The sequence below is a fragment of the Schistocerca gregaria genome, chromosome 3 (assembly GCF_023897955.1).
Source record: "Schistocerca gregaria isolate iqSchGreg1 chromosome 3, iqSchGreg1.2, whole genome shotgun sequence".
Classification (NCBI taxonomy): Eukaryota; Metazoa; Arthropoda; class Insecta; order Orthoptera; family Acrididae; genus Schistocerca; species Schistocerca gregaria.
In genome coordinates, this window is record NC_064922.1 from 416185824 (window position 1) to 416201379 (window position 15556).

At 40.3% G+C, this 15556-nt stretch overlaps 1 protein-coding gene across 1 annotated transcript in view; it reads right to left on the reverse strand.

Annotated features, from left to right (window-relative positions):
* Positions 1 to 13504, reverse strand: part of LOC126355046 (cleavage and polyadenylation specificity factor subunit 4) — a 29292-nt gene extending 15788 nt beyond the window's left edge. Inside the window, exons 1-4 of the mRNA XM_050005198.1 lie at positions 13313 to 13504; positions 13037 to 13240; positions 12759 to 12948; positions 1068 to 1227 (exon numbers count right to left, since the gene is read on the reverse strand). Coding sequence (XP_049861155.1) covers positions 1068 to 1227; positions 12759 to 12948; positions 13037 to 13240; positions 13313 to 13415 — 657 coding nt within the window. The 5' untranslated portion in view covers positions 13416 to 13504. The remainder of the gene's footprint in view (positions 1 to 1067; positions 1228 to 12758; positions 12949 to 13036; positions 13241 to 13312) is intronic.
* Positions 13505 to 15556: the final 2052 nt, after the last annotated feature.

Genomic DNA, 15556 nt, shown 5'->3' on the forward strand with positions numbered 1-15556 from the left:
CAGGCGTAAAATAAAGGGAGAGTAAGACTATATACAATTTGTGCAGAAAACAGATGGCAGTTACAAGAGTCGAGGGGGATGAAAGGGAAGCAGTGGTTGGGAAGGGAGTGAGACAGGATTGTAGCCCATCCCCAATGTTATTCAATCTGTATATTGGGCAAGCAGTAAAGGAAACAAAAAAAAAATTTGGAGTACGAGAAGAAATAAAAATTTTGAGGTTTGCCGATGACACTGTAATTCTGTCAGAGACAGCAAAGGACCTAGAAGAGCAGCTGAATGGAATGGACAATGTCTTTAAAGGAGGATATAAGATGAACATCAACAAATGCAAAACAAGGGTAATGGAATGTAGTTGATTTAAATCAGGTGATGCTGAGGGAACTAGATTAGGAAATCAGTAGTAGTTCAGTTTTGCTATTTGAGGAGCAAAATAACTGATGATGGTCGAAGCAGAGAGGATATAAAAAGTAGACTAGCTATGGCAAGGAAAACATTTCTGAAGAAGAGAAATTTGTGAACATCAAGTATAGATTTAAGTGTAAGGAAATCTTTTCTGAAAGTATTTGTATGGAGTGTAGCCATGTATGGAAGTGAAATGTGGATGATAAATAGTTTAGGCAAGAAGAAAATAGAAGCTTTGGCATGTGGCGCTACACAATGCTGAAGATTAGATTGGTAGATCACGTAACTAATGAGGAGGTACTGAATAGAATTTGGGAGAGGAGGAATTTGTGGTAAAACTTGACTAGAAGAAGGGATCGGTTGGCAGGACATGTTCTGAGGCATCAAGGGATCACCAGTTTAGTATTGGAGGGCAGTGTGGAGGGTAAAACTCATAGAGGAAGACTAAGAGATGAATACACTAAGCAAATTCAGAAGGATGCAGGTTGTAGTAGTTACTTGGAGATGAAGAAGCTTGCACAGGATACAGTAACGTGGAGAGCTGCATCAGTCTCTGGACTGAAGACCATAACAACAACAAGTCTTTCAGCATCAACCATCAATTTTCTTCATTACTCAATAAATATAAAAGCCTGTAAAGTAAAAATAGCATGTAGACGAAATACCCTCAATTCCTCTTGTTTAGACTGCACATCCCGCATGTCAGGTGGCATTTTATTGCAAAACAATGCTTTATGTCCTGTTTCTCCACAGTAATGGCAAGTAATAATAACCTTCTTCCCATCTTTTTGTTGGACATCTGTTGCTGGAAGTTCAAATCGTGGACTGAAACAAATAAAAAACTGATGAGCTACTACCACAAAGTAAAACTACAATCATAACAATCACTCTACTAAAACAACGATGTGTATTTAATATTTAATGAGTTTGCTTGTATATGTCCTTCCTTCACTTTTAAGAAGTAGAATGACATAGTAAGGAGCAATCAGTGTTAGATTACTGTCCTTGTCCCTGTCTCTCGAAATATGACCCAGGGGAACTTGTAACTGTTCAGATTCCTTATTTTAAATTATCACATAAATGTAATCTTTGGAGAAAAATGTTACAGAAATAATTTTGAATCTTGCATCAATATTTTCATCAGTGGCACATTACAAGATGAATTTAGTTGCACTGGAGAAAGATGTGAAACAGTAGAATTTCATCATACAAACTAGTGAGTTCGTGTCACCCAAAAATGATGAATAGGTATGAGAAATATCTAAAATTATGCATCTAAAACACTTGGCGACACTTCCACTGCTCTGTTAAATTTGTTCCTGTTGACTCTCAAAACATTGGTAATCCTGTAATGTTCTTGTGTGTGCATGGCTGTGTGTTGCCTAATCCTTAGAGCAGCTGGTAGTATGCTCCAAATATTACGTTTATAAGGCACTGATAATCTGTCACCAACATTTTTAGTTTTAATTCTAATCATATTCACACTCCAGTGTACATTATTGTTTCCTTAAGCAATATAAATGTGTTCCATGCTTCACTACAGCAAACTCCGGGCTCCTACAAGATATTATCCAACATCACTGATGGCTTTTACTCACTTTTTTATGCAAGGGTACTGTTACTACTGAGTGAGAGGGATGATTAAAATACGACATAGACCAATAGTATATAAACAAATGTGGGGATGAATGAAAGGGGGTTTCGAGTAAAGTTTTATTCGCTGTTGATGGTCAGTAAGCAAACTGATATGGAACTTTCTGGAAGATTAAAACTGTTTGCCAGACTGGTACGCAAACCATGGACCTCTCTTTTGTTGTCAAGTGCTTTATTGATTGAGCTCTCCCACAGAGTATTTGGAACAGCTTATGGGAAGTTTGGAAGGTAGGAGAGAGGTACTGTGAAAGTGAAGTTGTGAAAGCAAGGCCTAAGTCATGCTTGGATAGCTCAAGCAGTACAGAATTTGACCATAAAGGTGAAGGTCCCAGTTATTAATGTCAGTCTGGTATTGAGTTTTATTCCCCCAGGAAGTTTCAAAATGAAAAGTAGCGATGATTCTTGTGTGTTAGTATTGGGTCAAGTTTTTTCAACTCAAATGTCAAAGATCATACATATATAAAGATAACAAGATGTGGAAGAGAGTTATTTTGAATAATTGATTATCATTTATATCTTCTGGCAAGTTATATAGGGTATTAATGGCAAGAAAACAGTCAAGCTGCAGACACCAGCACAATGGAATCATATTAATTGGTGTGTGTTTATTGGTTCCCCCAAAGGAAAAGCTTAGCAATTAGTTCAACCATATTTTATATATGTGTTGATTGCTCAACATTACAAACTACACTGATGTGTCAAAAGTCATGGGATACCTTCTGATATTGTGTCGGACTTTCTTTCGCCCAGGATAGTGCAGCAACTCAATGTGGCATGGACTCAACAAGTCACTGGAAGTCACCTGCATAAATACTGAGCCATGCTGCCTTTAAAGCCATCCATAATTGCAAAAGTGTTGCAGTCTAGCCAAATCATTTGTTCAAATTGTCCAGAACATTATTCAAACCAATTGTGAACAATTGTGACCTGCTGACATGGCACACTGATATCCATAAAAATTCCATCCTTGTTTGGCAACATGATATGCATGAATGGCTGCCAAAGGTCTCCAAGTAGCTGATCATAACCATTTCCAGACAATGATTGATTCCCGTGGACCACAGGACCCAGTCCATTCCATATAAACACAGCCTACACCATTACACAGCCACCACCAGCTTCCATACTGCCCTGTTGATAACCTGGGTCCATGGCATCATGGGGTCTGTTTACACTCGAACCCTACCATCAGCTCTTACTAGCTGAAATTGGGACTCATCTGACCAGGTCACGGTTTTCCAGTAGTCTACGGTCCCACCGATATGGTCTTGAGCCCAGGAGAGGTGCTACTGGCGATGTCGTGCTGTTAGCAAAGGCACACGTGGCAGCTATCTGCTGCCACAGCCCATTAATGCCAAATTTAGCTGCACTAACACATAAATTCGTTGTACATCCCCTTGACACTGTGGATGTCAGAATATTGAATTCCCTTATGAATCCCAAAATGGAGTGTCCCATGCATCTAGCTACAACTACCATTCTGCATTCAAAGTCTGTTAATTCCTGTCATGTGGCCATAATCACATTTTAAACGTTTTCACATGAATCACCCAAAAACAAATGACACACTGCCAATGCAATGACCATTTATACCTGTGTACATGATACTACCACCAGTTGCATGTGTGTACATCACTATCTCATGACTTTTGTCACCTCATTGTAGACAGCGAATGGTTACCTTTAAACTCCAGCTGTGTGTGAGGATGGAAAGAAGTGACTTTTTCAAATAGTGCAACTGACATTAATGTTGAATCCTTAGTTTTTGGTACTGCCAGGCTGATTGGTAACTGTTCTGATGAAATTTCATCCCCAGAGATTTGGTTAGGGGTGGAAGGGGGACAAAAACAGTAGAAAATGATTAACATCAGTGTCAAATCCATAATATTCATGGTTGGTGGTCAGAATGGAGATAGTCATGATGGAAATTGATCCATAGGAGTGGGTGTGGGCGGGCAGTGACATGTAAAGAAAGAAGATGTACGGAAAAATTTCAACTTAACTTGGTACGCTCACTACTTGGAAGAAACCTTGGGGGTAAGAAATGTATGACATCCCCCCCCCCCCTCTCTCTCTCTCTCTCTCTCTCTCTCTCTGTGTGTGTGTGTGTGTGTGTGTGTGTGTGTGTGTGTGTGTGTGTGTGTGTGTGTGTGTGTGTGTGTGTGCCCTACAGGTGGGGTGACAGTGAGAATGGGTGACATGAAAACAAGTAATAGGATAAAGCAGGGAAATCAGCAAGAGAAAGACAAATAAAAAGTTATTTCTTTCTGTGTTTGGTAAACGTAGGATCCATTTGAAGAAATCCATGCTGGCACTAAACATAGCTTCACTGCCCCATGTCTATTGTCAGGCACCTAACTCCATTGGTATTTCGGTGTTAATTTACTGATGTTAGGCTTTATGGTGTAGCCTTATCTTTTAGGAGACTTTGTAAATTTTTATTAGTAGCAAACTGCTCTTTGCATATTTGACAATATAATTACAAGCACAGTAGCAAAGATGAAATTAGAGTGATGTCTCTTATTTCCTCGAGAGTATGCTTTCCAATAATGAAAAAACTTACAGATAGTTAATAATCACAATTAAGTTTGTTTAAGTAATACTAAACATCTAGTAGCTTCTAGGTGAGCGTGCTGGGCGCATAAAATATGCAACGAGGTTGCTGATTAAAATTGATCTTAAAAAACAGTCACACAAAATGTTCTTTTTAAAAGTAAATAGTAATTATAATATTTCACATGTTGGATTAGTGCATCCATACCATGAGAAGTTTTAAGGGCTTTTTTGATTAATTTACAATACAAAATTACTTAATATAACTTTTTTATAGACTGACAACAAGGCTTGAGTTTTACATCAATTCTGCTGAATTTGTAATCCATTGGCTGTTGCTGCAAAAGGAGTACTGCACTCATGTCTCTTATAACTGTATGTAAAACACATTCTGTTAAAATGTGCTGCACAGATATCTGTGCTTGTACAGTAGCAGCACTTTATGAAATGGATTTTCCAATCAAGGATCCTTGGTTGCTTCACTATCCTGCATTCTCATGTTCCTGAGACCAAGCTAAATGACACCACCTTGCCCTGCCTCTACAAGTGGAACTGACATGGTATATCATCTGAATATATCTTCCTGCTGTGTACATGTGATGGACAGCCTAGTAAAGGGCACATAGGGAGTCAGTGTAGATGAGAAATTTTGTAGCATGATTACATCAATTCTGCTCCAGCACCATCAATACCACATATAAACTGGGAATCTCTTACGTAAGAAAAACTTGAAAGCATATCCTGAAAATAATACAGCACAGCCATTGGAATCCCCTTGCTTCGACCCACCAGCATAAACAACAACACAGAAGCAATACTCAGATAAAAGATCTGTAAAAACAATTAAAAAATACAGAATGGGGTACAACTCTTTTTGGACACTGGTAATTCTACAATCATCTCGGGCCTGCTTATTAATCAGAGCAGCAAATGACTCTTACCTTGATTAAGCACAGAAATATGGTTCGCATTTAAGGACCACTAGATCCTGATTAATTCAAACCCTAAATGGCCTCCTTACTAGCAGTTTACTTCTGAATAGTTACTCCACTGAAGGACGAGCAATGGTATGGAATGTTGGTGACTGTTGGATCAAAAGTAGGCTGCATTGCTATGAGTGACAGCTGCACGTGTCTGATCCCTGATGCATTCAGTTCCCAGCAGAAACATTCAATCGTTTTGGCACTATCAAATCAATGATTGTGCTCCCTGCCACCGTTGGATAAGCAGCTGCAGCAGCAAGTCGTATAACCCTAGCTTACTTATTTGTTAGATAGTTTAATTTCTTTGCGTGTTTTTGGGTACTTGCATTGTTTAATTCATATATTTTGGGCGTATTATAGTATTTGAGGGTTGTAGCATCGCGCCTTAGTACCTGAATAGTGCAAATTCGCGTAGTCGTCTGTCTTCTGTTTTTGTTGTGAGCGGCCAGTGTCGGTTGGTCAGTCAGTGTGCTCCCTGCTGCCGTTGGATAAGCAGCTGCAGCAGCAAGTCATATAACCCTAGCTTACTTATTTGTTAGATAGTTTAATTAATTTCTTTGCGTGTTTTTGGGTACTGGCATTGTTTAATTCATATATTTCGGGCGTATTATAGTATTTGACAGTTGTAGCATCGCGCTTTAGTGTTTACTTCGTAGATTCTTATTTAAATTGCGTGTGAGTTTCGTATAGGAGGTGCAATTTCGAGTTTTAGTTACTGTAATCGTAAATTCAGCAGATTGCAGTGCAGTCGTTAGGCATTTGTACAGGTTAGTTGATACATTCTTTGCGTGTTCCGCTTGCGTTATCTAGGCACGGACTCGTGTTTCGGTAACTGTTGTTAAACATCAATTAGAATGGACAGGGACTGCGATTGCTGTGTTCGGATGAGGGCTGACTTGACATCCCTTCGCTCACAGCTGCAATCGGCACTGACTTCGGTCGCGCAGCTTGAGGCTGTTGCCAATGGGCACCACTGTGGGGAGCCGGACTCGGGTATCACGGGGATGTCAACCTCGTCCCGTCTGTCCCCAGATCGGTCTGCCGCTGTGGTTGCCCCGGTTGCTGCCCGCAGTGGGGCTGAGCCCTCGCCTGTGGTTGATTCGGAGGTCGTTCCAAGGCGTGGCAGGCAGCGAAAGGCGTCCCCGGAGGCTGATCAGAAAGCCTCCCCGGTTTCAGGCACTGTCTCTGGCTGAGCCAGATGCAGCTGCCTGCCCTGTTTCAGAGGATCATTCTCAGCCTTCAAGGTCCGGGCAATAGCAGAGGGTGGCCTTACTGGTAGTTGGGAGCTCCAATGTTAGGCGCGTAATGGGGCCCCTTAGGGATACGGCGGCTAAGGAGGGGAAGAAATCCAGTGTGCACTCCGTGTGCATTCCGGGAGGAGTCATTCCTGATGTGGAAAGGGTCCTTCCGGATGCCATGAAGAGCACAGGGTGCAGCCAGCTGCAGGTGGTGGCACATGTCGGCACTAATGACGTGTGTCGCTTTGGATCTGAGGAAATTCTCTCTGGATTCCAGCGGCTATCTGATTTCGTGAAGGCTGCCGGTCTTGCTTACGAGATGAAGGCAGAGCTCACCATCTGCAGCATTGTTGACAGAACCGACTGCGGACCTTTGGTGCAGAGCCGGGTGTAGGGTCTGAATCAGAGGCTCAGACGGTTTTGCGACCGTATTGGCTGTAGATTCCTTGACTTGCACCATAGGGTGGTGGGGTTTCGGGTTCCGCTGAATAGGTCAGGAGTTCACTACACTCAGCTGGCGGCTACACGGGTAGCGGAGGCTGTGTGGCGTGGACTGGGCGGTTTTTTAGGTTAGAAGGCCTCGGGAAAGTGCGGGATGGGCTGCAATGTCAAAGGGTGCTTGGCAATTACAGGATATGCTTGGATCAAGGAACAGTCGGAATTATAGTTGTAAATTGTTGTAGTTGCGCTGGAAAAGTCCCTGAGCTTCAAGCGCTAATAGAAAGCACAGAAGCTGATATCGTTATAGGTACAGAAAGCTGGCTAAAGCCTGAAATAAGTTCTGCAGAAATTTTTACGAAGTCTCAGACGGTGTTCAGGAAAGATACATTAGGCAGAATTGGTGGTGGAGTGTTTGTGTCTGTCAGTAGTGGTTTATCTTGTAGTGAAGTCGAAGTAGATACTCCGTGCGAATTGGTGTGGGTGGAGGTTATACTTAACAGCCGAATTAAGTTAATAATTGGCTCCTTCTACCGACCCCCAGACTCCGATGATACAGTTGCGGAACAGTTCAGAGAAAGTTTGAGTCTCATAACAAATAAATACCCCACTCATACGGTTATAGTTGGTGGGGACTTCAACCTACCCTCGGTATGTTGGCAAAAATACTTGTTCAAAACCGGTGGTAGGCAGAAAACGTCTTCCGAGATTGTCCTAAATGCATTCTCCGAAAATTATTTCGAGCAGTTAGTCCACGAACCCACGCGAATTGTAAATGGTTGCGAAAACACACTTGACCTCTTGGCCACAAACAATCCAGAGCTGATAGAGAGCATCATGACTGATACAGGGATTAGTGATCACAAGGTCATTGTAGCTAGGCTCAATACCATTTCTTCCAAATCCATCAGAAACAAACGCAAAATAATTTTATTTAAAAAAGCGGATAAAGTCCCACTAGAAGCCTTCCTAAAAGACAATTTCCATTCCTTCCGAACTGACTATGCGAATGTAGACGAGATGTGGCTCAAATTCAAAGATATAGTAGCAACAGCAATTGAGATATTCATACCTCATAAATTGGTAAGAGATGGAACGGATCCCCCGTGGTACACAAAAAAGGTCCGAACGCTGTTGCAGAGGCAACGGAAAAAGCATGCGAAGTTCAGAAGAACGCGAAATCCCGAAGATGGGCTAAAATTTACAGACCCGCGAAATTTGGCACATACTTCGATGCGAGATGCCTTTAATAGGTTCCACAACGAAACATTGTCTCGAAATTTGCTAGAAAATCCAAAGAAATTCTGGTCGTATGTAAAGTACACAAGCGGCAAGACGCAGTCAATACCTTCGCTGCGCAGTGCCGATGGTACTGTTATCGATGACTGTGCCGCTAAAGCGGAGTTATTGAACGCAGTTTTCCGAAATTCCTTCACCAGGGAAGACGAATGGAATATTCCAGAATTTGAAACATGAACATCTGCTTGCATGAGTTTCTTAGAAGTAGATACCTTAGGGGTTGCGAAGCAACTCAAATCGCTTGATACGGGCAAGTCTTCAGGTCCAGATTGTATACCGATTAGGTTCCTTTCAGATTACGCTGATACTATAGCTCCCTACTTAGCATTCATATACAACCGCTAGCTCACCGATAGATCTGTACCTACAAATTGGAAAATTGCGCAGGTCGCACCAGTGTTCAAGAAGGGTAGTAGGAGTAATCCATTTAACTACAGACCTATATCATTGACGTCGGTTTGCAGTAGGGTTTTGGAGGATATACTGTATTCAAACATTCTGAATCACCTCGAAGGGAACGATCTATTGACACGTAATCAGCATGGCTTCAGAAAACATCGCTCTTGTGCAACGCAGCTAGCTCTTTATTCGCACGAAGTAATGGCCGCTATCGACAGGGGATCTCAAGTTGATTCCGTATTTCTAGATTTCCGGAAAGCTTTTGACACCGTTCCTCACAAGCGACTTCTAATCAAGCTGCGGAGCTATGGGGTATCGTCTCAGTTGTGCGACTGGATTCGTGATTTCCTGTCAGGAAGGTCGCAGTTCGTAGTAATAGACGGCAAATCATTGAGTAAAACTGAAGTGATATCAGGTGTTCCCCAGGGAAGTGTCCTGGGACCTCTACTGTTCCTGATCTATATAAATGACCTGGGTGACAATCTGAGCAGTTCTCTTAGACTGTTCGCAGATGATGCTGTAATTTACCGTCTAGTAAGGTCATCCGAAGACCAGTATCAGCTGCAAAGCGATTTAGAAAAGATTGATGCATGGTGTGTCAGGTGGCAGTTGACGCTAAATAACGAAAAGTGTGAGATGATCCACATGAGTTCCAAAAGAAATCCGTTGGAATTCGATTACTCGATTAATAGTACAATTCTCAAGGCTGTCAATTCAACTAAGTACCTGGGTGTTAAAATTACGAACAACTTCAGTTGGAAGGACCACATAGATAATATTGTCGGGAAGGCGAGCCAAAGGTTGCGTTTCATTGGCAGGACACTTAGAAGATGCAACAAGTCCACTAAAGAGACAGCTTACACTACACTCGTTCGTCCTCTGTTAGAATATTGCTGCGCGGTGTGGGATCCTTACCAGGTGGGATTGACGGAGGACATCGAAAGGGTGCAAAAAAAGGGCAGCTCGTTTTGTATTATCGCGTTATAGGGGAGAGAGTGTGGCAGATATGATACACGAGTTGGGATGGAAGTCATTACAGCATAGACTTTTTCGTCACGGCGAGACCTTTTTACGAAATTTCAGTCACCAACTCTCTCTTCCGAATGCGAAAATATTTTGTTGAGCCCAACCTACATAGGTAAGAATGATCATCAAAATAAAATAAGAGAAATCAGAGCTCGAACAGAAAGGTTTAGGTGTTCGTTTTTCCCGCTTGCTGTTCGGGAATGGAATAGTAGAGAGATAGTATGATTGTGGTTCGATGAACCCTCTGCCAAGCACTGAAATGTGAATTGCACAGTAGTCATTATTGTTGACTGTGCTCTATTAGAGAACTACACTTTTTATTAACTTCTCCTTGAAATAATATATGTTATTTGTCTCCAAAATGGCTGAAAAAATATGTAAGTGAAATCACTGAAATGTGGAGACTTCCTGAAAACATTTGTATAACAATATAACTGACGTAATTCTCAGAGACTTGTCAGTCAGATGTCTCCATTACGTGAAAACACTCACATCCGGAGAGTGACGACAAATTTAATACAGCTGACATGGCCACAGAGACTTGCTTCGTTCGACTGAAAAAGCCAGTTTAAAAAAACTAACCATTCAGTTGTTCTGTAAGTACTGCCTAATGGACCACAAAAACTATTCGCAGTGATTTTTTGAGAATGTCAGGATGCAATGCTGTGTCCAAAACCCGTCACGGAAAGTAAGTGCCCATCCAAACATAGTCTCACTTGCCTGGGTAAGCCCTATACAACTGTGGCACAGCAGGTTCCCAAAATGTTACCTGGGAGCGAATGTTCTGTCTCAACTGCTATTCACCTCATTGGCAATTAGCACATCATAAAGGTTGAGATTTATTTTTTTATATTAGTTCCTACAGTACTTGATATCTAGGTGGTTAAGTCATGGTCTCCATTTCCGGTTACACACAATTATCCACTGCAGCACCACATCATGGTCACTGAAGCATGCACACAGCTTATGCTTATGTAGGACATCTGGCATTGACTAGCCCCCAGCTCATGAAACTATGGTTTGCCAAACCCATGCCAGTCAAAAAAGACAGAACTGTCTAAGTTGCTTGCTATTTAGCACAAGCTGAGAGGCATGTGTAGCCAGCTGAATGCCACATATGCAGTGACCATTACCTCTGCTTATATCCTAAGTGGAGGCAGTAGCACTCTAAAAGAGATGGCTAGTGATGTCAACACACCAGTTGACAAGACATGGACATAACAAATGGAAGTTCCAGCTGACTGGCATATGGCACAAGTATCAGGCATAACTCCAAGCAAGAGGACTACTTGTGGCTCATCGGACAGCTTCTAACTGGCTGCACAAGCTAGGTAGCCCTCACGTAATAAGGTGCTGTCCTGTCTCTTCTGCTTCCTTTAGTGAGAATGTGAAGGTAAATAACTTCTTGAATTGGAGAACAATACAATATACCACGAAAACTGAATAAATAACTAAACAAAAAGGAAAACTGCACCATTGTACATTCCACCTGAAATGTTGTAACTGTTTCATATACACTGGCTACAAGGAATAAGAGGGTGCAAGGTGGCGCGGGTCTCCCGCGTCGCTCCCCTATGCTCTGTAAAGGAGTATGGGACTCATCATCATTCGAAAGACTGCCACCATCAATCTGAAACTCCACTTAGTCTCAGAGAATAGTTCAAAATGTAATGGAGCAATAAAGCCCCAAACATAAGTCTTCTGCTGGAGCAAGGAGTTCACATGGCCTGTTCGTAGACTTAATCTTTGTTTTCAATAGAGGTGCAAGAGAAATAGAAAGACAACTGGTATCATTTATAGTCAATGGGCATGTATTGTAACCACTTAAGTACATGTTACCTAGCTATTTAAATAGAAAGGTGTTGCGTACATAGAGTCCAAAGGAAAGAAAGAGAACAGATTGAGTCTGGGTGACTTTTAAACTTTTTCTCTCTACAGTGCACGAGGTGTGTGTCTCACTAGCATTTCCAATAAACATAAAAAATTACTCAAGTGTTCTACACAATTATACTTCAAAATGACTGATGCATACCTCCATAGCTTAGATTAGTTTTACTTGATAGCAATCACAAAGTGACACATCATCATTAAAAATACAACTAAAATAGCAAGCCACAACTCTTCATATCAACAAGTTGAATGAAACATCAAAAAGTGATAAATACATAACTAAAGCAAGAGTGAGTAGTGCCATGGGTTGTCGTAAGAAATTTCAGGCTATGAAACATTTAGAAATGTGCTATAGATCAGCCTGCCACCAAAAACAAGATTTCAGGGGAAGGGTTGGCAGTGTGGAAGGGAATATAATTGTCACATTTACATCAACAATCGCACCCTTTTTTTCTTGGGGCAGAGTAGCAAGAAATTATCAATAGTCGAAGCAGAGGAATGTTACAATTTTTACACAAGTCATTCTGATGCACTTGAATGTACTACCTACATTCTTTATCCATATTTTTCATTTAAAATGTGTAGAAGTAAAAAACAATAGTCTCTCAAACATCTGACCATAGCTCTTCATAAAAAGTAGGATACTGACGCTCTTCATAAAAAGCAGAATACTGACACTTTTGATGACTGTAATGAGCCCCCTCTGTGTACAAAGCACAAAGTGCCTAAAAATTATTCAGCCACAAAATGCTGATATTACAATTGCTGCGAGTTAGACACACTGAGTTCAGGACAATGGCATGCGCAAAGCACATTTATAAGTTGATAACAATATCAAAACGAACTTAATCTGTTCCTAAGCAACAAATATACTCACTGCATAAATTTACATTCTGGTCCGTCAAGACAGAGCCCTGCTAAGTAGTTCATACACAAGACTCTTCTTACGTGTCTATGCCGACAATTTGGGCCATGTCTACAAAATCCTCTGTCATACCATGGGCAGTCTTTAATTTTACTTTCTGGGTCAATATGCAAAAATGGGCACTCTTTGTTGTGACAGGCATCTGCAAATCAAAGGGTAGATAATGATGTATAATGCACTTGCATATAGCTCTAAAACGTAAATAAATAAAATATACTTATTGAACTTACTAAATCTTGAATAAAAATAACATTCCGGCATTTTACTCATGTCATATTCGTGCAAAAATTCACATTGGTCTCCTTTTTTGCACAGTCCACGAAGCCAATGTTTACAGACTATTGTTCTGTCACCGCGAACATGTCGAAATGGACAGGCAGGACCTTTAGCACAATTTCCTTTTGGGTAAAATTCGCAGACAGCAGCAATAGATTCTGCAGAAGAAGAAGAAACAAGTTATAGAATGACCTCGGGCCTGTCACTTCACAGTCCAACATTATACATACTGTCCATTCCCGCAAACGGTAATGGGAGAGCTCCATATTGCTCCTCCAAGGCAATTTCAATGTCAAACTTTACGTTGTCCACACTAGCAACAATAAACTCCATAACGCAAGTTATTCACACAACACTCAAACACTCAAAATAAACAACACAAAGCATTTCAAATAAGATATCACATTTACCAAAGAAACTATGGAAAGAACAAAGATCACACAGAGTTTCAATCTCGTCGATGTAACGCCACTCGAATGAACTATTTTCAAACAAACTAAAAGTAAAAGCTTTTGCCTTTAGCAACACCAATAACCGTAGATTTTGTATACGCGTTTCATAGTTATGTTAACAATTTTTATTTCATATATGGAATAAAATTAGCTTTTGATATTTATTTATCATCCATTTAACCATATTCAATGACATAGCACTCGTCATATGTCGATACAAAATTACTTAAATAATAGTATGTGTATACAAAACATACAGACGATTAAATACATAAATAGAAGCAAAAGAGACAGATGCAGATCGTACAGACAACCAAGAACATAAACGTAACAAATTCTAAATTTACATTACATTCAGGGTATTCAGGGACACATACCTACGTTTAACTTAAGTTATGGATGTCCTCGATTTTATAAAATTCATGTACTCATCAACACTGTAAAAGCTTTCACTTACAAGCAGTTATTTTAACTTCCATAACCTAGATGCAATTTGGCATGACAGTGGGGAAGGCAAGTATGGTGTTTCCACAAGTTGACTTAAAAAGACCAGTGTTCATTGAGTACAGATATTTATGTTCTATTCTGGTGGTGGGGTGGTGATAGGATGGAAGTTGGAAGGATTGCAAATATAAGTAATACAAATGTTTGGAAACCTGCCTTTAATATCTGTTAAAAGTTTGCATAGTGGTGGTGGTGGGGTGGTGTGGAAGGATTGCCCATGTAAGTAATTCATGTTTGTGGAAACTAGTTTTTAATATCTATTGAGAGTTTGCTTGCAATTAGTATCAAACAGACTAATAGAGAAAGGTGCATTCACAATCATGATCATTCACGTCTGTATAAACCTGTCTTTAACATCTATTGAGAGTATGCTTGCTATTATCATCAGACTAACATCTAGATAAAAATGCACTCACAATCACGATCACTGTAACATTTCCATGATATTTGCATTAATGAAAACTGTTCACTCAATGCATATAGTAATGTTTATTGCAGACTAGTTACCAGTATAACTACTGTTTTATTGACTATTATACTATGAATACCAGGAGATGTTAGTGCAATGGATACTGATTTTCTGTGTTAAACCTGACAATCTGTGATTTGCTGGACAGTTAGATTCCCTGTCGCCAAATACTGAACTACTGTCAGTGGAGTATTACAATTCCTATGTGGATGGTGGAGTTGAGGAAATGTAGAGCAAAGATACGTACAAGCGAACTGATTACAGAGAACAAGAATGGACTATGTAGATGAGCTGTCACCGAGCCTTACTGTAGTATGTAGCAAAGAAAATTATTTTTTATTTATTTTGTATTTTGGCCTGAACGCCATGTAGCATCTATCAGTTTTGTGTAGAAAGGTTGCATTTATCGAAAACGTTCGTAAAGTCCAATTCACACTGTCTGTCATGTCACTTCAAGTCATGTCACGTCACACCATATCTTGTGGAAACATTCTGAAATGCTTTTCAAATGATAACCATCCACACAAGCAGTCTCATCCCGTCATGTCATATCATGGCACCATCCAGTTTCTCAGCAAGAAAGTTTTGACAGCTAATATCATCTGTTTGTTGTTGATCATGTGACCCCAAAGCTCATTTCCACCAGATACATGGCTACATACATATCTCCATTCTTCATTTTGCCATGGTTTTCTTGATTGATATCAGTTGTTTGTTATTTGATGTCAACTGCTTCGTTTCGCTATGTCTTTTGTTAAAAGTTATAATTTTATAGTAAATCCAGATAGATTAATTGAAGTAAAGAGACAGCATTCTTGGTGGTATGACATGAGCACAATAAATTGCTTGCCACTGCTACATTTATAAAGTTCTTTTTTATACATACCGGTGTCATATTTAATGTTTTACAATGAGATGGATTGCAATATGACTGGAACCTGAAGTGAAAAAGGAGTGTGGGTAGAATCAGATTGATTAGTAAGTGGAATTTATTTATAGGTTCCCAGGTATCTGTGATGTTTCATAAGGAATTTGACTGAAATCTTCAG